Source organism: Dermacentor variabilis, chromosome 3, assembly GCF_050947875.1.
Source record: "Dermacentor variabilis isolate Ectoservices chromosome 3, ASM5094787v1, whole genome shotgun sequence".
In the NCBI taxonomy this organism is placed as follows: Eukaryota; Metazoa; Arthropoda; class Arachnida; order Ixodida; family Ixodidae; genus Dermacentor; species Dermacentor variabilis.
Genome location: NC_134570.1, coordinates 104,177,122 through 104,203,398, shown reverse-complemented (window position 1 = coordinate 104,203,398; position 26,277 = coordinate 104,177,122). Strand labels below are relative to the sequence as shown.

Here is a 26,277-nt window from a genome sequence, read left to right as displayed (position 1 = left end):
CGCGACGACTGGCTTTTTCGATTGACATCGAGAGAAACTTGCCTAGTTCGTTGTCAATCTCGTCGACTAAGAGCCGCGACGACCTCCTGGCGATAACATGCATATCGTAGAATGTTCAGCTAAGTTAGAATTCACTTACTGTAGAGGATTTGTTGTTATATCCAACAAATGTCGAACGACTGTCGTGTTTTCGCGGCGGCGCGAGATGGCTGACACACGACCTCCCTTGGATGGACTTCGTCGCTGTTCGCTGGACGCATCACCTTTCTCCGATGCTGCGCTCTTCCGCGTTGTTGAGCGTGCGCGCGCTGGAGCAAGTCCGAATGAAAAAGCAGAGCGCTCGCTTCGCGTTCCTTTGAACTGTGACTGCCTGCTCTCTTAGAAGCAAAACGGTGTGTTCTTTCCTCAGCGTGCGTGCATGAGACATTGCCATGTTCAGGGCCAGCCTTCTACAGTTGAAGCAGAACATTGCGCTACGTTTTGTCTCTATTGCCGCAAGTGCAGAACGGGCTTTCTACTTTGTCGCAGAAAGGCAGAGTGAAAAGCATATTTCACTCTCTTCTTGGTGATGGAGTGAACAATGCACTTCTCTCCAGTCGACATTTTTCGAGAGTAAAGCAACGCTTTGGAGGTAAATCGGCCGCTTAACTCCTGCGGTACCCTCCCTAGTTTTAAGAGTGTAACACTTCGAAGTGGTATCGAAGGTAAGATAAAACTTCACGGTAGGTGTTTTCTGCTGGCTGACGTGGGACAACGCAGCCAGAGCACCAGCATCATGTTTGCTTTTAAAAATTTTTTCTTTTAAATTTTTTACTATTATTTGCACGAAACGCTAGTAGACAGGATTAAATCTGCGCAGATGGGTTCTAACCAGGGTTAAGGTGTCATGTGATGGTGCTCTAGCCAAATTTCTCATTCTTTAATAAAACAACACTCTTGGGCCCATTGCACTAAATTTCAAGAAAGAACAGAATGGGTCAATTGAGAATATAGCTGCGCATGCAAGACACCGTACAACCTCTGTCATAGCAGAAGTAACCTCCAACTTTTTTTCAAATCTGTTATATTCATTTTATAATATTCGATTTGTTGCCATCAAGTCGTTTTTTGACTAAACGGTGCGAAAATAGAAACTTAATGCCATAGTGGGCTCAACATCCGTCTGCGTGGCCTTGTTTGCACATTATGCATGCTGTGGCTGATTGAAAAATAGGCTGAATGTGTGTACTCAGACGACTCCCCATATATTATCCGTAGAGATATGCGTCGCAACTCCTTTGGGGAACGGCGAGTACTTAGAGCACTCTTTTAAAACATATCTTGTTATGACTGCAGGTTGCGGGCACGCGAGCAAAAGGAGGACAGCATTTCATCAGACGTCCAACCTCTGGAAGTTGTCATGGTTGATTGCAGTTGTTCAGAAGAGGAAAGGAGATGGGCACGTACAACTTGCTTGATACCTGCACGTAGATTTTTGTCTCCAAATTTATTAACAGCAAGATTCTGTTATATTTCGCTCATTAGTAGGGAGAAAAACCCATCATTACTGCTACAGCCTGTCTTTTGCATATCGATATGCATCAAACTGACATACCAATTTTGCAGGTAGTTTTCCTGGTGCACCTTTGTAGGTGTAATGCTCCAGCTGCATCACCATATACGTCATGTGCACGAAACAAATGTCAATTTTGAGACTGTACACCTAAATGCTAAATGAGAGAAGTGTATAGCTGCCATTGTAGAAGCAGTAGTTAATCACTCTCCGAGAACTAACAATAGTGAAGACAAATGTAGCAGGGCTGTCTACAGCTGAGTTTATTAGTTAAATTCCATATTTACAATGACATTCACATTGCGCCAATACATGTGAAATCTTCGAGGTTACGCCTTTTTCTGAGTTTTGTTGTACTGCATCATGAATTGGGATGCTACACGATGACATAGATTACTGCATTGTTGCGATTTACTTGCAGTGTCATGGCTGATTACACAAGTAGAAGCATATAAAGTGCCCATCTTGTTTGTATATTCTGTACATGAGATCATAAACAGACCCTTGTGAGTGCGGAACGCAAATTGACACACAAAGCCTATTCTTTCGCTGTATGCAAGGCTGCAATTCCGACATACAAGTAAATGACTTGTTATTGATCATCATCGTCCACTGGATAATTTTCATTTGTGTGCATGATACATGCACTGCGCGCATTTAATCTCAGGGAAGAATATAATCCGACATGCACAATTTAAAATTGATGGTGGGCATTTTCTGTAGTAATATTTTTCGTTACCGTATTCTTTAAAAAAATGTATTTTTTGTGCATGCTTCTTACATTCCTCGACTTGCAGTTTCCTAGCTTTAGTATATATGTCCACCATATGGATGTAAGCTCCGTAATCTAGAAATAAGCGATTTGTTATGTTTTTGATGGCTTCTGAACATTAAAAAGCGAATTCACTTGTTATTGTGTTGTGCTTCCAATGAAGAAGAGTACCAAGGATGTTGCATGAGTAACAACAAAAAACCTCGAAGAAACTATATCTGACCCGATGAATATGGTGGTGTCAACAAACACTCCAACTTGCGAAAGTTAACAGATATTTGTAGCTTGTAGCCAAGACAAGGGCACAGGCAATGGAATCCATTGCTGGAGATTCAGTCGCAGTGGAAGCTACGAGTAACCATTATTGATTATCTTAAAGCACAGCAAACTAACGAGGTTAACGTTTTAAACAAACTCTTTTTCTTTGATGAAGCTAAATCTAAATATGACGTGCTGTTCTTTGGAAGTACACAGGCCCACCTGTTCCAGGTACTTCTCAGTGCTGAATGTTCTGCATGAAAAATTGAGGCCTCTCAGATATTGGGCGTCACGATCAACTAATCAAAGAGATATGCCAAAAAGCTTTCAAACACATTATGCGGTTGTTCAGGTTATTACTGACCGCGCAGAAATTGCTTCTAATGCACCAAACAGCGTACATGAAATGGGCGTTACTATCAAGTTCATTGTACTTATCACGTCTAGTGAAATTTCAAACTTCCTTTCAAGACCTCATGGTAGTCGTTACACAGATTCATTTATTTTATCAGCTTGTGGAATTTTGCACCTGTTGAAGCCTGGAGATCTTATGCTGTCAGAAAAAACGGTTTTCTTAGATAAGAGGCAAGCTTGCAGAGAATGGGGTAAATTTTCGAATGTCAGCTTTTGGCCACCCCAACGAGCCGTTTACCTAGAAGTCAACAATACATATGAAGTGGAAAATACCAGAATACGTCTAGAAATGTAAATCTGGCGGATGAAAATATAGCGTAGTGTTAAAAACTGTCCTCAGACTTAGTTCCTCGTGCAGGAAAAATAATAGACATGTGTTGCGTGCTTGAAAATCTATAGAAGACAACAAAGCAAAGGACCACCGCCGAGGCTACGTGCACTTCGGTTTCATCACCTCCGTAGCTATTTGGCAATCATGCAGCATTAGAGAATATCATTTATAGTTGTAATTAGCAACAGTTGTCTTGCAAGTGAGACACAGTGCTTGCATGAACATGTTCTTTGAACGTCCTTATTCCGGCATTGCTCATTTGACCCTGATAAATAGAATTGAACGATCCTCACTTCTTATTGCTCACTTTAGTGCGAGGATTTTGTTATTTCGGGGAAGAAATGCTTGTATTAGAACATGTCCAGCTGTGGAAGACATGTGGCAACAAAGTCGCCTTCCACAGAAACTTCAACAAGAATTTGCTGTTTCTTTAGAGTAAACAGAAAAAAAACACTTCTTCATGCCAAGAACAAACAGGGAAATGTGGATTTCTGTATTGTAATTGTGAATCCTTTTTACTTCCAGACTGGTGTCTTTAACTGTCAAGTGAGAGATGTTACCGGTGCGTCCACTGAGGCCCACAATATTTTTGTCCTTACATCTGTAAGGGCATTCCATTTCAATCATTCCGAACGCGAGTTCCTGGCATACAATGCCGTCAGAGGTGCAACCCAAACAAACTGTTCGAGCATCACTGCAAACACAGAAGTAGCGACTTCAGTGGACACTCTTTCTCGCATGACGTTACTACTTCAGCCGTCCAGGTAGTTCCGTAGGCTGTGTCAGGGGACCAGAATGTACTGTCCTTCAAGAACCCTTCGCAAACCTTGGCAGGATCTCGTCTGGAGTTTAGTACAGTGTGTGGCCGGCTGCTGGCAGGCATGCGAATGGTCCGCACGCATCTCGAATAAGCCATATCCCTTCCTGGCTCTTTTATATTTACTTCAATATTTTTTCTGTTTGCCACAATGCTTGACATTTATATCTCCACTTCAATGTTTGTGTTCGTCAGGGGGTCAAATGAAGAGTGAAGTGCTGAGGTTCGCATGTTTTCCTCTACAAATGGTGCTAATTGCAGGGTCGCTTCGTCTTCTGCTTCTAAAGCTAAACGGGGGGGGGGGGGGGGAGGGCTCGTTGCCAATGGCAGGGAGATGTCAGCAGTTTTCTGCCCGAAGTCCATCAAGCAGTGCGGCTGCTGCTGTCGCATCTTGAACAGGAGTTTTAATTGGCTGTGCAACCACCTCTTCCACTTGCTTACAATCTAAGCTTTCCCGGCATGCTCCCGTTGACAAATCCCCAGGCATTTTAGAGACCGCTTGCCCTAGTTCTCGAGGTCACTTGTTCGTGAGCTGTGCACTTTTGTGTAGGCATATTACACCGCAGCAGCAGTGTGTTTGCAGCGTCCATCTTATCCTGCTTGCCAAGTACATTTGCCATATTCTAGCAAGACATCAGGGAAATGTGGAAAAATCCACGAAATGAGACTTCTTAAGCTGCGATTTTGTAAGCTCGCGTCACAATGAATGAGCATTTTCGCAAACTGTACGTTTTGTAAACTTGTCTTGCAATTAATTTGAAGACTAGTGTCAGTCTTATTTTAATATGTCAAAGAATTGGAAACTTATGACAAGATAGCGCTGCATTTTCTATTCAGACTCGGAGCAGTATAACAAGTGATACAACATGCGCTTTAATTATGCATCGGGGTGCGAGGGTAAATGTAGTAAATACAGGGCCGAAAATAAGAAAATATAAAGTTTAAAAGTTATATTTTCTTGGCTAACCAGGGAGGCGAATCCTTGGTTGTAGGGTTTTCTGAAATCTCACTCACGTGCTCCCGTGAAAGCATCGAAACGTTAATCTTGTTTAACCAGAGAACACGTGAAATCCATGCTACGTAGAATGTGGTAAAACTCAATCATAAAAACTATCAACCCTTAATAATGGCTGGACCACTATTTTACTCAAGCTTTACAATAGCTTTAGCATAGCTGGCTTTTCATGTGGCCGCGCCTCTACGAACCATACGCAGTTGCGACGGCGCTCCACCAAGATCCTGTAAAAACACAGGGCGTGTAAACGAAGCCCGTGTGTGCATAAAAATACACTGGTTCACGGGTCAAGAAATAAAGCTATTAGCGGTAAGGGCCCTACTTAGAATACATACTGAAAGTGGCACACATGCAATGAGCTCCACATCGTACGTAAGCTTGTTGATGCTTGTTTGCAGAAAACACTTCTCGCGTATGGAGACAGTCGTGTCCCAAACAGCCGTGACGTCGAATACACATCCACTATTATACAGTGCGATCTCGTTGTGCGCAATGTCACCCCTCAATTATGTAACTATTCAGGACACGCACAAGCAGCAAGTCGCGCGCATGCACTTCAGCTATGCTTACAGTGAGAGCAGGCGTCTCGAGCGCGAGTTCCGCCTATGGTTACAACGGGCGCCGCTAGGTAGCATTTTAATGGCATCCCTGTACGCGCAGCATATGGCGCCTAGACTCTAGACTCCACACCGGCCAAGCCGGCTGCATTGGCAAACAGAGCGTCGGAGGCATTTGGTTCGGAGTTCACAAGCCGGACTACAAAGAAAGTAAACGCTGCATGCAGGACGTCACAAGATGACTTCGCCGCTGAGATGGTTATGCTCACAGGATGGCAGCTGTGCGTTTGACAAGAACACATACCTATTGAGACAGTTGAAGATGCGGATGGTGCATCAAACTATGAATGCAGAAAATGAGAAAAGTCCAGGTTCCTGAGGTTCCGCACAGGTCGTGCGGCTGTCGACCACCAGGGCCGGCAGACGCATCCTAGAAGAAGAAGGGATAAATGCAGAGGCAGAGTGCAACGCACGCAAGGTCGCGCTCAGCGCGGTCGTCAGGGGCACTTTCAAGGTAGAACCGCGTCCGAGAAACGTCCACCCGCAATTCAACTAGGGGAGCCGAAAGGCGAGAGCCCGAGCACTGCTGAAATCGACCGCCAACTGCCCGGGACTGGCTGCATTTGTAGACGCGGCCCAGTACGGGCGCAGTGACCGATACGCAGCCGTCTCGATACGTTGGGATGGTACAATCATTAACGCAGCATCAGTCAAGGGGGTAACGTCCGAGGTGGCCGAACAGGTGGAAATAGCCATGGCAGTGAGGGACCCCGAACGTCCTGACGTTTACACAGATTCGCGATCGGCGGCCAGAGCATTCGCCTCGGGCTCGATATCGCGGGAAGCGGCGGCCGTCCTCGGCAGCGAGGGAGCCGCGTGTTATCACATCCTCAAATGGTTTCCAGCCCATATGGGGGCCGACGTGCACCCCGACTTTAGCAACGCCAACGAGCTGGCACACCGACGCGCGCGAGGACTCACGCACCGCGGCGATCGTGGCCAGCGAAGTGGCGGGGAGAGGGGGCAGCACCGAGACCCGCTGCTCACCTTCAATGATATAACAACGCACTATCAGCTGTCGAGGAGGACATTCCCGCTCCACCACGCTACACTCACTATACCACAGTCATCTATATTCAGAATATCTTCAAACAAGGTCGTTCCCCTGGACAGGCAGACTGAGCCTTTATTCACCGGACATAGAGCCGCAATGTCCCGATTGCGGCGAATCGTACTGCTCGCTATCGCACATGCTCTGGCAATGCTCCGCGTTAAGCGGCACCGTGTTCAGCAAAGAAGAAGACTGGGTGGGCGCCCTGCGAAGTGACGACCACCAGACCCAGCTCCGGGCCGACCAGAGGACTCACGAAAGGGCGGAGGCTCATGGGCTTCCCGTCCCAACGTGGGTGCGGACCGCGACCCCTGCCGACCACTAAACCAAGAGCGGGTCGGGAGGGGTTCCTCAGGACTCAATAAAGTTATTTCCTTCTCCTCTTCCAGGCTCCTGAGAGAGGTGTTCAGGGTGGCAAATATGCGAGGGGAAGAGACATGGCAGTGGGCTGTGGACAGCATAGCAACACGGCTACGAGACAGCCTTATCGCCAGTGAGAGCGAAAAACGTGTGCTGAGAGAAAACCTCAATCACGAGAGAGGATGGACTGTTTTTCCACAAGCACAGGTTGAGGAACTTCATAGGGCTGTGCTGACTACAAGCTAAAGCCAACTTGTCACCAACCGCCAAGAGACATCGCCACAGTGTCCAGGGATTCCCAATCGGAATCTAGGGACGCAATGATCAGCAACATGTATGAAGCTACTGATGAGGACTCGCGCAGTTCAGACAAGACGAAGATGAGCGAGGGGGAACAATAAGTGGACCGTTCTCGTGCTGTCGGCCGGGAGTGGGAGACCGTTCTCAGCCTGAAGAAAAGGCAGATGCAAGAAATGATGGAATAGCAAGAACCCGTGGTTCCTGTTGCTGCCACACAAGCGAGTCAGAATAACACGACGCCCCAATAACGAAACGGTTGCCGAGCATTTGTTTATGGATATTGGAACGCTGGCAAGGTGAAGCACACCGCCGCACTGGAAAGCGCAGCAAGAACCTGCCTACCGGTAAAATAATGATGCCACTCTCCAGGAGGTCATTGCGGAAGCAGACGTGGGAAATGCTATCTGGCGCTCACACGAAGCCCACGTAGTCCTGCACGCAGAGATCAAGGATATCTTGCACAAGGGTCCCTGAATCAGTGGCCGACAATTTCAGTCGTAAACTGCAGACCAGGCAGACAAAATCTATACAGCAGCGCTTCCTAATTTAGGTCGTCACAGAAAAAAATTGCAAAGCGAAAACTACCAGACAGCACTGCAGGATCTACAACAAGAGGTTCAAGTAGTTGTCCTCGGAGTTGGGAGCTCAAGCAGAGTCAGTACGGCCAGTTTAGAAGACGCCAGATGGTGACCCAAATGGCCACAGGCACATAATAGAGGAGGCGGTGGAAATGGCATGCAACTCGCGGCGTAGGTTTGGCATTTTTGAGGGGTTACGCCTAGTAGGAGGAGTTCATCGCGAGTAGTCGAGGAAGAACACCACCGTCGCGATTTTGGCAGCTCTTTGGCAAGGAGTCCGTTACATGTCAAGGCAGCAGCAATAACCCAAGCGAAACTGGCGTTCCCCAAGGTGCGTCTCAAGTCGCAACGGAAAGGTGGCACACACTACCATGGGTAATTTACGTGCGGTGAATCCGGTTATCGTGGGCTACCTCAATATTAACGGGGACAGGAGGCAAGCCAGCTGAGAAGCACTTTATAGTAATTTCGCTGAAGATACCATGTCTTTATATGGTGTAGCAGAGTCATACTTAGGTGACCTGGAGAGACTTCTGATACACGCAAAGTTGAGTTGGACAGGCTGCAACCAAGAAGGTTTGGCCCGAAGGGCGGCGGGGTCACGTTCTTCTGCCGCACCAATGACCATTGGGGTCAACCAGCCTATGAGGACATGAACTACATATAGATGAGAGGGCACATCCACAAGGTGCCAGTAATTGTGTGTGTGATGCCTGTGGGAGCGGCTGTTGACCAGCAAGATGTGAACATGCAGGCAGTACAGCGCATCAACGAGGATAATATGCGTTGGGATCCTGAAAAGGAAAATTTACTCTTTAGGGACTTCAAAAGCCCCGTTCAATAAATATAAGCTTACACGCACTTCAACGGAGAACTGGTGCAAACAATCGTGGATGACCATTCACTGTGAATTGCCAACAATCGATGAGAGTGCGCTGGGGGCGTTCACTTGGTTTGCGCGAGCTGGCCGTACGCGTACTGAGATGCGCTGCTATCCGAAGGTCTGATGGCTCTGCTGCGGAGCTTAAATTTCCATGAGGAGGGGATATACAGCATTGACAGCGACCAACACCGCCTAACGCTAGGTTTCGCCTTGTCATCATCGTTCAGACTAGTGCGCGCAAAAGGAGTACGTGTCTGGAAAGCCATCCGAGTCTCGGCGTTCGAAGCAATGACGCTAGTATTGAAAGCAGTCATCGACGAGGAGGAGCACTCACAAGGTCGAAGCGAACACTAAGATGTGAAAGGCAGCAAGGCAAGAAGAGGACAAGGCAGATTTTTCGTTCCGCTTTATGGCCGTGGCGCCCTGTCAGCACAATAAATGCCGGGTTCTTATGTAGGTAATACATTGCTCTACATGCATCTGAGAATGCTCATTCATATCGATACCGCATGAAAGAGGTTACGACTTACTGCGTATGCATGCCGGCCAGTACGCTATGCCAGAACGAACATGCATTTGAAGAACTCTCGTTGGCTGGTGGAATATGATTCGCAAACAATTGGTTTCTGATCAATATAACATCACAGCGATAAAGCAACCTAAATGACGCTAGTGCTAAAACAAAAGGAGATGTAGGAATTCAAAGAAAAAGATATATCTTTCCACTTCAACGCAGAGGACGCCATGTACGTGAAGCAGCAGGTTGACATTGTTGGAATCTCAGTGCTGACACCCGTTATTGCAATCGCACCGCTGGCACGAGTTGTTGCAAATGGGTCGCAAGCCCCAAGGGTAGCGTTGGCCTGGCGGCCTGGGGCACAACTGGAAGCATCCGAAGGTCCTGGCAAAGCATGAGTCGAGTGCTAACAGAACAACATGTTTATTCTAGCATCGCAAAAGAGCGGCCGGTCAGGTCGACCGAAGTGGAGAGACGGGAGAGCACGTTACTCAACAGAAGAAATCGGAGCCTCTCTCTTGGCGTCCAGGGGCAGCTGCTTTTATACTCTCGCAGTTGAGGGCAAGAAGGAACGCCTCGATAGAGGCGCACGTGACGGCGCCGCTCGGGCACGTTGGGACGAGTAGGTGACGCATCCGCCGGGCCGGCGCCGGTCAGACCTCCTCGCTTCACAGTTGGGGGAGCTCCTCTCCCCGGCTGCCGCGCTTTGACAAGCGTGGGCACCAACATGCACACACACACACACACGCACACACGAAGACACGTGGCATTGGAACATGCCTGGACGCGCTTGGCGGGGAGGCGCAGCGGCGGCGCCGAACGGGCCAAAATGTCCGCCGCTTCGAACGAAGCCCCGGCGTCCGCTGCATCCGCGCCGGCTATACCGCGCGTCGTAGGCGAAACGTAACAGACCACCCCGCCGGGGGAAGGAGATCCCGATGGTCAGGGGACTGCATCCGCTGTCCGGAGGGATGTCGCTCGATGATGCTCATAACCGACGTCGGGCGTCCTTCGGCGTTTCTTGAGCGCAGCGCACACGGAAGGCCTCGTTCTCTCGTTCAGGTTCACACAGGACACTGCAAAGTGACTTCGGGAGAGTTGCCATTTTTGTTCTCGTTCCCGGCAAGCGTTAGAACTACGCCGAAACTCAACCGCTCAGTCAGCAAGCACGAAACAACCCTCACCAAGTCCTGCCAGGCTCTTTCCCCTTTTATACCACTGCCTAGTTCCTTACAGTAGTCTAGCAGCACTCAGAACGCGTCCATAAATTGGAAAATTGCACTAGAAAGCACGTCATCACTTTGAAACACTAAACAAAAGCAATATGTTAAAAATCCTGTCTCAGGAAGAAAAACATCAGTAACAAACAACTCTGAGGCTGATTCCTACGTTAGGGGCTTCGACTTAAGCCATCGGCGTTACCGTTGAGACTCCCCTTTTTGTAACGCACCTCAAAGGAATATTGTTGCAAAGCGAGGCTCCAGCGCTGGAGGCGGCCATTTGTAGAAGAGATGTTCTGCAGCCATTGGAGAGGGCAGTGATCCGTCTCGAAGCATGCGAAGCGGAGATCGCAGCGAGCGACCGTACACTAGCTCAGCTGGCGAAAACCCCGTAGCCGCATGCGGCGCGGTCCTCAATGCAAACATCACCCCAGGCAGACACAGCTCCCAGTCAGTTTGTTGTGCAAAACACAATGCTCTCAACACGCGTTTCATGACGGAGTGGAGCTTCTGAACGGAATTCGACTGTGGGTGGTACACCGAGCTGTGCAACAGCTTTACCCCACACATTTCGAGAAAAGTTGTCGTCAAAGCGCTAGTAAACACTGTGCCCTGATCTGATTGGATTTCCGCAGGAAAACCAACTCGCACAAATATGGACAGTAGTGCATTGACTATCTCAACTGAGCTGAGTTCTTTAAGCGGCAGTGCTTCAGGGAACTTTGTCGCTGGGCAGATCACAGTCAAAATGTGTCTGTACCCCGTGGCTGTTACCGGCAGAGGTCCCACTGTATCAATAACGAGCCGTCTAAAAGGCTCCGTAATGATAGGTACCAACTTCAACGGCGCCCTCGATTTGTCCCCTGGTTTGCCCACCCGCTGACAGGTGTCACATGTCTTCACAAAGTGGTCTGCGTCCCGAAAACACCCTGGCCAATAGTACTCTTGCAAGAGACGGTCCTTAGTTTTCTTAACTCCTAGGTGTCCGGACCACGAACCCCCGTGCGACAAGCGCAACAGATCCTGACGATAGCATTGAGGCACGATCAGCTGATCGAACTCCACTCCCCTGCGGTCCAGATACTTCCGGTACAGGACCCCACCTCTTTCCACAAAGCGAGCATTTTTCTTGGCGATACCTTCCTTGACAATGCAGCGTATGTTTTCTAGGCTGCCATCCTTTTTTTGCTCGGCTATCAAAGCCGACCGGCTGACTTTTAGCAACCTATTAAGTCCGTCTGACGTAGGCGCGATGAGCAAATCTGCAGATAGCTCTTCTAACTTTCCCGTGTCGGGCGTTTCCTCTCCAGTATCTGGTGCCTTCAACGCTACAGGCTCAACTTTATTCAGTTCGGACGTGCTCTGAATATCAGCTTGCTGCGCCTCTGATCCTTTCTCATTGTTCGACAACGTCGGCCCCGCAACTACCGCCTTTGCAGCGAGCTCCCGAACCTTCGATCTGGTTAAGGCCTGAACGCTAGCCTCACCAAACAAAAGCCCCTTCTCGCGCAGGAGGTGATCGGACCTGTTCGAAAATAGGTACGGGTACTGGGGGGGGCAGCATAGATGACACTGCGGCCTCCGTCTCAAGCGCTCCGAAAGGTCCTTCAATAAGCACTTTTGCTACGGGCAGACACACGCTATGAGCTTCCACGGCTTGCTTGATCCATGCGCACTCGCCCGTGAACATATCGGGTTCTACGTAAGAGGGGTGAACTACATTCATCGTAGCTGCGGAATCGCGAAGCACTCGGCACTCTTTCCCGTTCACGAGGAGGTCTCGCATGTAAGGCTCGAGAAGCTTCATGTTCTCGTCAGTGCTGCATAATGACAAAAACACGACTTTTGTTTTTGTTTCCGGACACTGCGCCGAAAAGTGACCCGGCTTCTGGCACGTATAACAAACGCGAGCTTACCTCGTCTCGAACCGCTTTCTGCGTTCGGCTTCGGCTGCCGCCGTCTCCTTACGTTCGGTCGGACTGCTTTCACTCGCATCCGCACTACGTGTGTCGGCCTCTCAAACTTGGAGCCAAATTCACCCTTTTGGCCGTCCTTAGCTCCGCGAGCCCGACGCGTCACAAACTCCTCGGCTAGCTCAGCGGCTTTAGCCACCGTACTAACGTCTGGCCTATCCAAGACCCAGTACCACACGTTCTCAGGTAACCGACTATAAAACTGTTCCAGCCCGAAACACTGCAGAACTTTCTCGTGGTCACCAAACGCTTTCTCTTGTTTGAGCCACTCCTGCATGTTTGACATAAGCCTGTAGGCAAACTCTGTATATGACTCACTTTTGCCTTTCTCATTTTCCCTAAACTTCCGACGGAACGCCTCCGCTGACAGCCTGTACTTTTTTAGCAGACTCGATTTCACTTTGTCGAAATCCTATGCCTCTTCTCTCTTCAAGCGAGCGTCTACGTCGGCCGCCTCGCCGGGTAACAAAGTGAGCAAGCGCTGTGGCCACGTTTCCCGAGAGAACCCCTGCTTCTCGCATGTTCGCTCAAAGTTAACCAGGAACAAACCAATGTCCTCTCCAAGCTTAAACGGCCGCATCAGGTCAGTCATGTTGAACAATACTCGTTCTCCTGCACCATGTGCCTGACTTCCATTACGAGCGCGTTCCATCTCTACCTCGAGACGCTTCATTTCCAAAGCGTGTTGACGGTCGCGCTCTTGTTGCTCTCGCTCTTTCTGTTCTTTAAGTTCGCGCTCCTGTTTCTCTTTTTGCTCTTTAACTTCGCGCTCCTGTCTTTTTGACCTCTCCTCAATAGTCTCAAGGCATTCCGACAGCTCGTCATCCTCAGCCTCTAACTCAAAAATAGCCCTTAGCAGTTCTGGTTTTCTGAGTTTGTCTGAGACATCCAGACCCAACTCTCTTGCAAGCTCCAGCAATTTCGGTTTGCGCAACGACTTCAAATCCATGGCTGCTCTGAATGCTGCTTTCTCTACTGCCTACTATGTCTTGCCGCAAACTAACCCGGCAGCAACGACAACCACAATTACCAGCTCTGTTTCTGACACTAACAAAAGCCTGGCAAAGCTCAGAAGAAGAAAGTCCCGCACTCACCAAACCTCGCAGCCAAGAATTCAGCGCAGTCGTTCCGCTGCAGGCAACCACTCATCACACAGGGCTCGTTGCACTGCTCCCGGATGGTCGTTGTGCTGCTCAGCATACAGTCAACCGCATATCTTCGCTGCTGGCCTCCGTTGTCACGATCTCACCGCTGACAACCACTTGTTGGAATCTCAGTGCTGACACCCGTTATTGCAATCGCACCGCTGGCACGAGTTGTTGCAAATGGGTCCCAAGCCCCAAGGGTAGCGTTGGCCTGGCGGCCTGGGGCACAACTGGAAGCATCCGAAGGTCCTTGCAAAGCATGAGTCGACTGCTAACAGAACAACTTGTTTATTCTAGCATCGCAAAAGAGCGGCCGGTCAGGTCGACCGAAGTGGAGAGACGGGAGAGCACGTTACTAACAGAAGAAATCGGAGCCTCTCTCTTGACGTCCGGGGGCAGCTGCTTTTATACTCTCGCAGTTGAGGGCAAGAAGGAACGCCTCGATAGACGCGCACGTGACGGCGCCGCTCGGGCACGTTGGGACGAGTAGGTGACGCATCCGCCGGGCCGGCGCCGGTCAGACCTCCTCGCTTCACAGTTGGGGGAGCTCCTCTCCCCGGCTGCCGCGCTTTGACAAGCGTGGGCACCAACATGCACACACACACACACGGACACACGAAGCCACGTGGCATTAGAACATGCCTGGACGTGCTTGGCGGGGAGGCGCAGCGGCGGCGCCGAACGGGCCAAAATGTCCGCCGCTTTGAACGAAGCCCCGGCGTCCGCTGCATCCGCGCCGGCTATACCACGCGTCATAGGCGAAACGTAACAACAACCATTGCTTACTTTCTCAATACCACTCGCTTGAACCGTCACTTGGCAAAAACCGCTGGGAAATAGACACTTATGGCTTTTTACTTGGTTGAATTGTTGAAGTACCTGAGCACCCTTATGTTCTGCAAGGTGTATATTTCCCACAAAACACCGTTCTAGCAGCCTAAAATTAATTAAAGGGTGAACTAGAGGGTTCTGCTTACGACTGCACCTTTATCAACAGTAAGGGTATAAGAAGGGCATTTCGACATACAATGCGCTCTCGAAAGTGTTATTTTTCCTAATGCGTGGTGATTCCTTCATCATGCTTGCAATCCGCATGTTGTAGTGCCACAAGTCTGTGTTGAGTGCGTTTTTTACCTGGTGAAAACGTGTCTAGCAAGGTCGCTCGCTTTCTGCTTGTGAGTGGTCGCTAAAGAAACTAACAATTCCTCGCAAAAGCAATGAAACCTCCACCTAAACCGATTACTCTAGCGCATGGGATCCACAATTTTTTTTTCTGGTGTGGGATGAGCTGGGGGGCGTCCTTTTATTCTAACAGCGTGTGTGCTGCGTTGTATAGTGCGTTTTCAGTTGTTTTTATTATGAGTGTATTCTTGTCGCAATTTTCACACGCGCATATTTCGACACCGGTGCCATCTTGAAAATTTATGCTATGTGGATATGTCTTGCAAGCACACCGGCAACATTTGATAAATTCCAACATCCACTGTTGATTAAACAGTGAAGCTTTAAGAAAAATTGCTAAGTATGTACTCGTGAGCTCAGATTTCTCTTGCAAGTGATGTTCGCCTGTCCAAACAATCCAGTTCAGTGATCACCCTTACGCTGTTTGCCACGGGCAATTTCTAGAAATAGCTTATGTTTAAAAAAAACGCCCGCTTGTCAATTATCAGGGAAATGGCTCGTCACGATTCACCGACGCCGTAAGCACCTCGCTTACGAAGTACACAAGCAAAATAAGAGTTAGTAAAAGTAGTAGAAGCAGTTATTATACTTCTATTGATATGGTCCTAAAAGAACACGAGAACGCTCAGCCTGTCGCCAAAGAAATGTTTCCTCTGGGCTCACGTTTCCCTTGTTCGACTTCTGCCTCCGACTTAATTCGCTATGCTATCACGCCATAGGCCTCGAACGTCATAGCATAGCGTTAATTTTGGCGAGTGGGAATAGTGAATTCAAGAGGCGATAATTTGTCTTGTTAGCATTTATTTCTGCTGATATTCCAATAATATGCTGACACGTATTGACCGAGCCCAACGCTGCTTAGCTTTGGTGGTCTTGCAAGTAGCGGTGCACTTAGTATGACAAGGACAGTCGCCACTAGTTGGATAGCACCCTGAAATTTCATAGCCGTAATCCACCACTGTTCTTTTTTTCACGCCACCACCTCCGAGCTATTCTTGATGTTCTTGCTTCCGGGTGCCGCCATCTTCAATCCACCTCCTGAAAAGCAGCTTCTCGAGCACTCCGGTCGGCGCCTCGCATGCGATGAAGACCACGAATGACAGCAGGAAACACCAGACGAGTACGGCAAAGGATAGCGTCAACTGCAAAGAATTTTGCGAGGTTTCGCGCCGCTTGTTATGTACGCCTAACAGAGAATTGTTGTTTACCTTACTCAGAAAAGTCTGCCCAAATATTTGCTACAAACAATGTGCACCGCCATCTAATATAATATTATAAGAGCACTGCATGGGCCTGACTTCTGTGCTCCGGTACAAAGCTCCTCCATCCTCGTGCCACCACCGCATTAGCTAAGTAGCACCAACCTTTCATGTGCGCCACTGTTCATTGATCCGTCACTCCAACCAGTTCCGCTTCCACAATTTCCGCTTTCGGGGTTTCCGTGTCCGGTTGTTCCAATTCAGATATTTCCAGTTCCTGAATTTTTGCTTGTTGTGCGCTCGCACCTCACTCTTAACAAGGTTGCACCATTTAGAGTGCATACTTGTCCCACAGAAATAATCATCAATCTGCCTTGCTTGAGTTTCCTTTCTTAAAGAACAACGAACCGGTCCCCTACCGGAAAATGGGGTAAGCGAAGCTTGTAAGCGAACCCACAGGTAATGGTGCCGGATTGGTATCGCCTCCCGCTCCCTCTGTTTCGTATCTTCTTTTCTCGGGTGTCTCTAACAGCTGGATCAGCATGCCGACGGCGTGCCCTTTCATAGGCGAGTTTTCGCCGCCACTTGTCGAAGGCTGCCGGTTCTTCGGGGAGACGCATAGCGCGTGGCCGTCCCATTCGTTTTTCGTGACTGAAGGAAAATGAAGCGGGCGTACCGCACCCGAAACAATTTCCTGTTCTTTCCTTTCCCGGCGGAAACGAATCGGCTTTGATTGGTAGAGCGCGTGGCGTGGGCGCGCACTTATGAACCTGAAATCCTTGCTAATGACTCACGCTCCGGCGCCGGCGCAACGGTCAACTCATAGAACCGCGCTTTCCCACAGCTGCTCTGCTCTTGGAGCAACTGGAATTTTGTGTATGTGCGACCGCGACAACGACACAGAAACTTGTGAGCCTTAAAAACTCGGCGCTCGCTACTTTCTTGTCGAGAATGGTGCGTCACGTGGATAACGCTCACGCCGTTCGTGACTTGAAAGTACCGGGCTCGCAGCGTTAAAGAAAAGAAATGCGAGCAAGACACGTGATGATTACTGTTGTGGAATAAGCCCCAAAGGCGTATACCTTTTAAGAGTGCTCTATGGTTCAGTACCGCCGCTCGCGGATAAAACCAGAAACTGTGACTACGTAAGTTCCGCTTGACTCTGGAATCTGAGCGGAATCTGAGCGGAGAGGTTGGTGGTACTTAATCTGGTGGACGAAAACCTGTATGGAGCGGCTTTACCCGGACCAAGCCAGGGCCAGTGGCTTTATGCCCGGGCCCGGCCCGGCCCTCGACTTGAATGATCTCGCGTGGTCGGAGCTCGCCCAAAAAACGTTGGCGTACATGCCTTAAAATGTGATTGCTCATGCGGTATATTGAATGACATTGTAGTACCACTGAAGTAACAAAAAACATTGGAATAACATTGCAATGTTACGCGTGCGATTGTGGTCTTTTCCTAAGCGTGTATTTCAGTGTGGAAGATGCCTACATAAGTGCTTCTGGCAGGGCACTTTCTGTGGCACTAATAGAATGCGTGTTCCCAATTATTATGTACCGTGCCCTTATTTTCCAATGTGATAATCAAAACATCCTAAGAGGCAAAAAGCTTTTACTTTAAATTGCATTCAGCAACCCTTGCCGTTAAGCGTGAATGGAGCAAGGAAGTTAGCTTGTACCGCTAAAAACACAATATCGTTTGTGTGCTAAAGGCTGAAACTATTAACCATTCTTGTGTAGACTTCATAGACGCGGTGTTCTTTGGTAACGTCTTTCAAAGCACGCTTAGGTGTTATACAGGCATTACGTCGTATTTTATATGTTTTCTATCATTTAAAGACTCTGGCGATTCTCAGCAGCAGCTCCCAGTGTTCATGGTCACAACACTCGTGTAAGGTTCGCAATGAAAGCTCTGCCTGAAAAAGTATTACAATAGTGCAATAAAATGAGCGTATGGTAATTAAATATTCAGTAGAGATAGAAGCAGTCGTAGAGGCGATACGTAATCAAGGAGTACAGATCATTTAGGCAAATATGCTGGAAAATATCTACAGAGACTACAAAGCTACCTTAATTCTCCGCAAGAAAAATAGGAAGATGCCTATAAAGAAAGGGGCCAGACAAGGAGACACAATCTACCCAATGCTATTCACTGCGCGCGTGGAAGAAATATTCAAGCTATTTAACTGCGAGGCTTAGGATTAAGGATCAACGGCGAATATCTCAGCAAGCTTCAGTTTGCCGATGACATTCAACAACACCGTGGACGAGTTACAACAAATGATTAAGGACCATAACAGGGAGAGTGTAAGATTGGGGTTGAGTATTTATATGCAGAAGACAAAGAGAATGATAAATAACCACGCAAGCGAATAAGAGTTCAGGATCGCTAGTCAGCCACTAGAGCCTGGGAAGGAATACGTTCAGCTATGTGAGTCACTTACAGGGAACCCTGATCGTGAGAACGAAGTTCACAGAAGAATAAAAATGGGTTGGATCGCACATGGTAGGCATTGTCAGCTGGTGACTAGAAGCTTACCATTATCATTGAAAAGGAAGGTGCATAATTAGTGCCTTTTACCGGTGCTGATATATGGGGCAGAGACTTAGAGATTGACAAAGAAGCTTGAGAACAAGTGAAGGACCGCACAATGAGCAGTTATATGGAGAACGCTTCGCATAACCTTAAGAGACAGAAAGAGAGCGGTTTGGATCAGAGAGCGAGCAGGTATTATTTATATTCTAATTAACATGGAGAGAAAATAATGGCGCTGGGCAGGTCGCATGGTATGGTATGATGAACTTTAATGTCCTGAAGATCAACCCTCAGGTTGACGCAGGCGGCTCCCACGTCGGGACAGTAAGGTTTAACCTTACCGCCGTATCATGGGCCTTCTGGACGGCCTGTACTTGATCGAAAAGACCTCCACTGTGTAGGACTCGCTGCCACCAGTCTCTCTCCTTGTCACAGTCTGTGAAAGTCACAGGACACTGCCAAAGCATGTGATCCAGAGTAATGATGCCATTACACTTCTCGCAATTGATTGGTATCTCTCTTTCAGGATATATCTTGTTAATAAAGTTTGGACTTGGATAAGTTCCTGTTTGCAACAATCTCAGAGTCACCGCTTGAGCTCTATTGAGCTTAGCGTGTGGCACTGGGAATTCCCTTCTGTTGATGTAATAATGCCTCGTGATTTCATTATATGTTAGTAATTGGTCCCTGTTCTCCTCCTGTATATTATTAAGGTCCTGGTCGCGTAGTAAGCGCAGTAGAGGACGGCAGAAGACGAGGTGGTGCGATTAAATTAAGAAATTCGCAGGTGCTCGTTGTAATCGGTTGGCGCAGGAAAGGAGCAATTGGAGATAACAGGGAGAGGCCTTCGTCCTGCAGTGGGCATAAGATAGGCTGTTGATGATGATGAATTACAAAAGTACTTTTGACAACAGCCTCCAGAATCTGTCCCTCTCTTCTCGGCTTATAGCATCGTGCAGTTATCTAAATTTTGTGATTTCCGCCTTTTACAACCGTATAAATCGCATTTTAAACATGGGACATAATTATTAATCAACAGTGTGCACCTTTCCAGCATCCCTCACTGCTGCCCTACAAGGCATGGTGAATACTGATATGTGCTATGGTCACGAACGCATTGTGGTTTAAAAAATCGAAAATATACCCGGCCCTCCGCACTAAAGGGGTTTGAATTATGCCACAGCTTCATCCGCGAAATGTCTCACAATTCGCTTAAAAACATTTTTCATTATATTTTTGTGGGGAATTGTTTTGCATATACCCACATTTTTACTTTGTATTAATACATGACGTTCAACATTATCGTATTCCCCTTATTTTGTGCCAGTATTGCATTGTGCGACATTTTTCTGATTGTGTCCTTTTGTAAAAGATATTTCGCTTGTGTCCGCACTAATTCTTTAGTGCGTACCACAGTAGTGATGGAAACAGTGGGAAAAGTCAGCACCGTGAAGTCCCTACATGTATAATGGCTTTTACACCGCCTTACCTCAGGTATCTATGTTCAATATATCTGCGACTTAGACTCAGACTCACTCACAATAAAATCACAATAAAATAGTTATGTGGATAACGGTAAAATAGTACAATCGCAAAAACGGTAAATATCAAACTTCGTAAAGAGCGGCTTCTAGTATGAATTTGGTTTATTTTGGAGGAAATAACTTTTTTTTTCGTAGAAACAAAATAAGTATAGCTTCCTAATCACATACCATCAAGAGATGGGTCCGGGACTGGCGGAAAACGCTTTAACAGGCCCGTCCAGCAATTTGGGACGAGCCTGGGCTTTCAGGTGAGCCCGGGCCTGTGCAGTGGCTTAGGCAGTACATAACAGGCTGTAGAGCTAGACCGCCTGAAACCTCTCAGTGACCGATCTCCGTTGAAACAGATTTGTTCTACCTACTTCATTAAAACTACCGGCATTCGTCAGGCACAAGCAGGAAGAGCTGTACACAATGAAATAGCGCAGTACATACGTGAAAATAAATGGTTAACTTCTACTTTCAGTTTCTACGAAACACAGATAGAATCATGCCCATTGCGTTCAAGATCAAAATTTAGCTCACCCACACTGTGAAAGTCAGTGCCACAAATATTCACACAGGGTTGAACACGGGGAAGGAAAAGTAGAAAGAGAGAAAGAAAACGAAAGTTAAGTAAGTTGCCAAGATGAGCCGAATGCTGCAGCTCTCAGGTTGCAAAACACCAAGAGTGCCAATTTATGACTAGTGTCCAGCCCCTTTAGTATACTTGCTCCGAAATTGGGTGGAAATTTTCATAGTTTTGGCCACCATCAAATGGGGTGTATATATATATATATATATATATATATATATATATATATATATATATATATATATATATCCAAATGAAGTATCAAAGAATATTTTTCTATATTTTTCTTTGTGGATAACGTTTCGCGTTCACATTACCCACGCAGGCAGTCTCGAACACTACCGGGAAACTCGCCGCCCGAGCTGGCGCTATCGTGGGGACGTTCGCCCTATAAATCCCAGTTTCATTTCTTCCCCAGAATAGTTGTTTCGTTTTCGCGGTTCACCACAGCTTTGCTTAGACCAACTCCCTTGGTGGATGAAATCTATACGAGGTTTAAACTGATGATTTGACTAGTATTTGGCCTGCGGGAAGTAAACGATTGGACAGCAAGGCACATCTCAGCATCCGGTGTCATGCAATCCTTCATCACGCTGCCGCAATCCGTCATGCCTCCTCGCTCATGATTCCATCTTCGTCGTGACGTTATCTTGTCAGTCATCATCATTTATTTGCCATCACACCGCTGTTGTCTTGCCTCTGTCCTGCCGTCGATTAAGAAATATGGACGACAATGTGCGGCACCATCCTCAAACACACCTAGCGACTTCAGCAGCACACTTCGAAAGCATTGTTAGTGCGTCCGTTTTAGTTCTGCGAAGCTTGCATAAGCTATTTGCTTCCATGCGCAATCATCTTAGGTGGTTTCTGCAACTAGTTACTTATTTATCGTCGGAGCTCCGGGCGCGTGTAATGCTTCAAATAAGGTCTACTTCAATTATTTATATGGCAATACACAACGACTTGCCCCGTTTAGGAGGGATCACCTGCCTGAGACGAAAAATACGGGCGGATCCCGAAGGCACTGCAATCTAACCGAGCATCTCAAAGCTCTAGCTGTCACCAGGAAAGGATGCTAGAAACTGACCCACGATTGTCGCGCAAAGCGTTTCAAGGGGTGGCTATGACACGAGGTAAGTGTGCGTCCGATTGTGGCCTAATGGTTAAATCCTTGGGCTGCTGTGCTGAAAGACAGGTTCAAATGCACCTTCGGTCATGCATTTGTTTAAATCATAATAGGCCGACTTCGTAAACTTTGGAGGCAGCTAACAATAAACTGCAGGTTTCTTGAGCGCACACGCACGAGTCACAGTGTTGATAAAATCGCAAACTTGTGTGAGATACGAAGAGTAACGGCACTTCGTAAATGAGAGTCTGCAAGGTCAGCCGTGGCGCACACGTACAATTACTGAAAAGTCACAATTCTCACTTTCTAAGTATGCTTAGTGATACTTCGAGAGACAGGGGTGCTAAGTCGTGGCATGATTTTTGCGTTTGATTATCAGATGGATTCAGTCATATGACCCGCGTAGTTAAATCGTCGTACGGGGTTCCTTTGCTCGATCGATTCTTTAAAACGTTGCTCTTGTTTATTCGTTGCAATAATGCAAAGCAGAATCTCCTGTCATACAGCCAGATTCATTGCCGAAGCGTTTAGTGAAACAGATATCTAATAAAAATAAGGCAAATTACCTCTGATGCAAAAGATTCCCCAGCTAGAAACTACATACTGTGCAGCGCTGAATGCAAAGTCGAAGAAGGTGAGCACGATCCCGGGGCTGAGGGCGACGACGTTAGTGTCTTTCCTGCTCTAACATTCTTTAGTATTAACCTGTAAATAGATTTCCCTTTTTTCTTACTTGTGCAAATCTTTGGTAGACGTGTGGAGTACATCTGAGACAAGATGAAGTATCGAATTGTACGTAGCCTTGCCGCTACCACCACGCCGACTGACGAAGAGGCTGCAACAATGGCGGCCAGGATGGGGACCACCATGCCTACGGTCATATATCCTGAGGCCCCTCGATCCTGTCCCATTTACGCGTACCGATGATCTTGAAGTCCAAGCTACTCATTTACAAGCGCGTCATCGTAAACAACAGGAGGGATCAGACCCTTGTGTTGGCCAATGTGGTCTACTTTGAAGGCAAGATCAGAGTCTGGTTTCGAACGCATAGAGGTCTGGACGCGTGAGGGTGTAGTTTCAGACGCATCGCGGCTTAGCTCCCACGCGTGTGCCCCTAATAATTGTCGGCCAACGGTTTCCCTCATCCAGGGAATGGTTAGTGAAGTTACCTTGGTATTCACTCCGTATCTCCGTCAACCGATCTGACGCCTTTACTATTTTCTATGCTCCGCGGAACCAGTGCTCCTCCCCGATATTTCATAACCCAGTGGACTGGCGAGCAACACATGACAGGTGCCACACTTTCGTCTATGTTATGGAAAATTCTACGTGCATTCCTCATCTTAATCTCGATCCATGCAACCCCGCTTTACCGCCAAATATAGCCAAATTGCCAGGGCTACCACCCATCGGCCTTCGCTACTGAAACAATGTAGTCTCGCAGCGACTCTTCCCCTTCTCCACCACCTCCTTACCGCAATTCCCAAACATGATCTTTCTTTATCGTTCGCCTTAGCACGGTGACCACTTACATCAATTTATCGCCTCTCTATGCAGCATTTTACCTGAATGGTCATTTTTTAGGCAAGACCGCCATTCCGAAAGAAATTTTTCATAATGGCGATCGGCCAACCAACTATACTTTCTGCCGTACCTCGTTCATTGCAAAACGAGGGCCTCGGATCAGGCCACTGATGCCTTCAGGCATCACGTGTGCGTTTATTTACCAGTAAGCTTCACCCAAAAAGATCACGTACTCGTGATGCCTGCGGCAGAAAGGATTTTCCACATCTGCCACCAAGGTTTGTGAGTAGTGGCGCTGGCTAGCACTCCTAGGGTTAGTCCTAGTAGTAACGCATAAATAACCCAGAAAGTGGATGAGAAGCTGGCGCCTTGGTGGCTCAATTGGTAGAGTATCACCCGCGTAATGCAAACACGTGGGATCATTCCCCACGCGCGGCAAGCTTCTTTTTCATCCAGTTTTAATTACATTAATTTATAATTTCATTATTTCAATCAGTCAGTACAAGTACATTCCGCGATGTTGTCCATGGTGTCTTTGTTTGTTGGCTTCTTATCACAAAAGCAACGTGTGACACCGGAAGAGTAACGTAACTCTTACACTTCATCGAAGCTTTGTTGACAGACTAGGCTGATAAGCGCAATCTGCATTACAGCTTTAAATTTCGAACTTTTCGCTTGATCAGCAGGGTTAAAAAGAGCGGCATCTGCATCAGTAGTGTATTTTAATTGCTTTCCAGCAGTAGCAGCCTCGGGCAGCCCTGACAAAAGTTCATAGAAAAAGTACAAATGTTTTACGATAGTCTGTCTATTGAGACCCTGTGTCCTCATGGCGATGTATTTCTTGTCGACTGGGTTTCCCGTCCGCCATCCACTAGTTGCCTGGTGTGTCTGGCGTGTGCAATAAAGTAAAACAGTGATGGAAACCTTTATAGCTAAAACGTGGTTCTGCAATTACAGAGCATCGCTTATATTCATTTCAGTAATGTTTCTTACAGACAGAAAATTTTTTAAAGGAGCCACAGCCGAACAGGAAGTCGTATTTCTTGAAGAACGCTTGCAATAATCGCTTACAATGTCAGGAACTGTATATATGAAGAGTTTGATAATTTGTGAAGGAAAACTGAGATGAAAGCTTTACTACGAACATGTAGCGCAGCACTGTTTTATAATGAAGCAGATTAATAAAAGGAAAATGAGACATCCACCTAATCGTGGATGTCACACTTTGCCTTTATTAATTACTTCCCTCCACCTTGCGGGTTTCCGCAGAACTATAACATAATGAAGCGCACTACAAAATTTACAAAGCGCAACCTACCTGATTGAATGCCGACCAGTAGACTCGTTCTCTGGATGAATGCAGCATGAGTTCGAGAAACAGCCAGTGGATGAGGTACACGGCGTAGGAAAGCCTGCTCAATGGGACAAATGCTTTCCAGCACAAGAACTTGTTCAGAGTTCCTAAAGAGAAGCAGGGTGTGTTTCAGTTTTGGTCATGTGTACAAAATGCGAACCATGAAATGTCGCTGGCCTTAAAACGAGATGACATCTACGCCGCATTGGTCATCCGTTCTGGCTGGCGCTAGTTTCGTCTAACAAATAACAAAAAAAACATCAAGGCAATCTTACCTCCTCGGCCCGTAGCACACATTAGTATGATCCAGGCGATAAAGAAAGACCACAGTAACCTGTCGAAGAATGCCACAAACAGCTCCGCGCCTCCCGATGGGGGGTTGGGGCTCGAGAACCAAATAAACTTCACAGAAACGCAGAAGAGCCCACAACAAGCAGATGCACACCAGCCAGCCAGCTGAAGAGTCTGAAACGCATTAAAAGGGTTGGCCAACTCAGGCGCAGTTAATAGCCGAGCAATAAGCCGCACGCAAATCGTTGCAGGACGAAAGACCGACGCGCCGTCGACGCACTTCGAGCTGGTCGTCCTTATCGCCGGCAACTTGTGGACGCACTAACCTCCTGCGCGATATTAACGCGACAGCGTGAAGGACCCCCGTGTAGCAGAAAATCAGGTGTCGCCCTGCCTCATCGAAAGTGGACCATCTTTGAGTGAAAAAAAATTGTTCCGAACCACGCATACCCAACCACGCAAGCCCCCTGTGTAGCGCAAAGACGTCACTGAAATAATTGAATTTCTGCAAATAAAATGTCTATAAAAATCGTAAAGTACGACTTACGTACAACCAACGTAAATGATGGCGTCGGATTGTAATTGAAATACACGAGAAAACATAATTTTGTTACACGGAACCACAAACGTAGACCCCTTTTCCGGCGTTCTTGCCACGCATAGAGCGGAGCGCCCACTTTGGTTCCTTGCAACAACACCATCCAGATGGCGCCCGTCTCCGCGCATTCGCTGCCTACGCAAGAGGCCGAGTTTCTACCAAAAAGCTCGCCTTCGCGCATAGCGTTCGCTGACAGCGTTTCCCGGCAAACATTGCGGTTACATAAGCTGCAGTTGCCGGGAAGCGGTAGAAGCAGTCACGGATCCTTGAATGCTTTCGCGTTTGACTCTTAAAGGCGAAGCTTATGCGTCCTCCAGTTTTTTTTTTTTTTTGCCAGTCAGCGTGAAAGGGGTGGTTGTAGTTGCTTTTTCCTATCAGGGATGGTCAATACTTATATTTGCATAGCTCCGTCTTTGTGGGTTCAAACGGCTTCGCAAAGTCATCATTTTTGTCAAAGTATTGTTTTATAAACACTGGAAAAATACCGCTAAACTGGCCACGCGGCAAGATTCGAGCACATAATGTCTAGCACAGAAGAAGCCTGGTATA

At 47.6% G+C, this 26,277-nt stretch overlaps 1 protein-coding gene across 1 annotated transcript in view; it reads right to left on the bottom strand.

Annotated features, from left to right (window-relative positions):
- Window positions 1–15,781: 15,781 nt before the first annotated feature.
- LOC142574076 (nose resistant to fluoxetine protein 6-like) overlaps window positions 15,782–26,277 on the bottom strand; it is a 56,842-nt gene continuing 46,346 nt past the window's right edge. The window contains exons 13-15 of the mRNA XM_075683246.1: window positions 25,115–25,304; window positions 24,804–24,946; window positions 15,782–16,127 (exon numbers count right to left, since the gene is read on the bottom strand). Of these exons, the coding sequence (XP_075539361.1) occupies window positions 15,975–16,127; window positions 24,804–24,946; window positions 25,115–25,304 (486 nt within the window). The 3' untranslated portion in view covers window positions 15,782–15,974. The remainder of the gene's footprint in view (window positions 16,128–24,803; window positions 24,947–25,114; window positions 25,305–26,277) is intronic.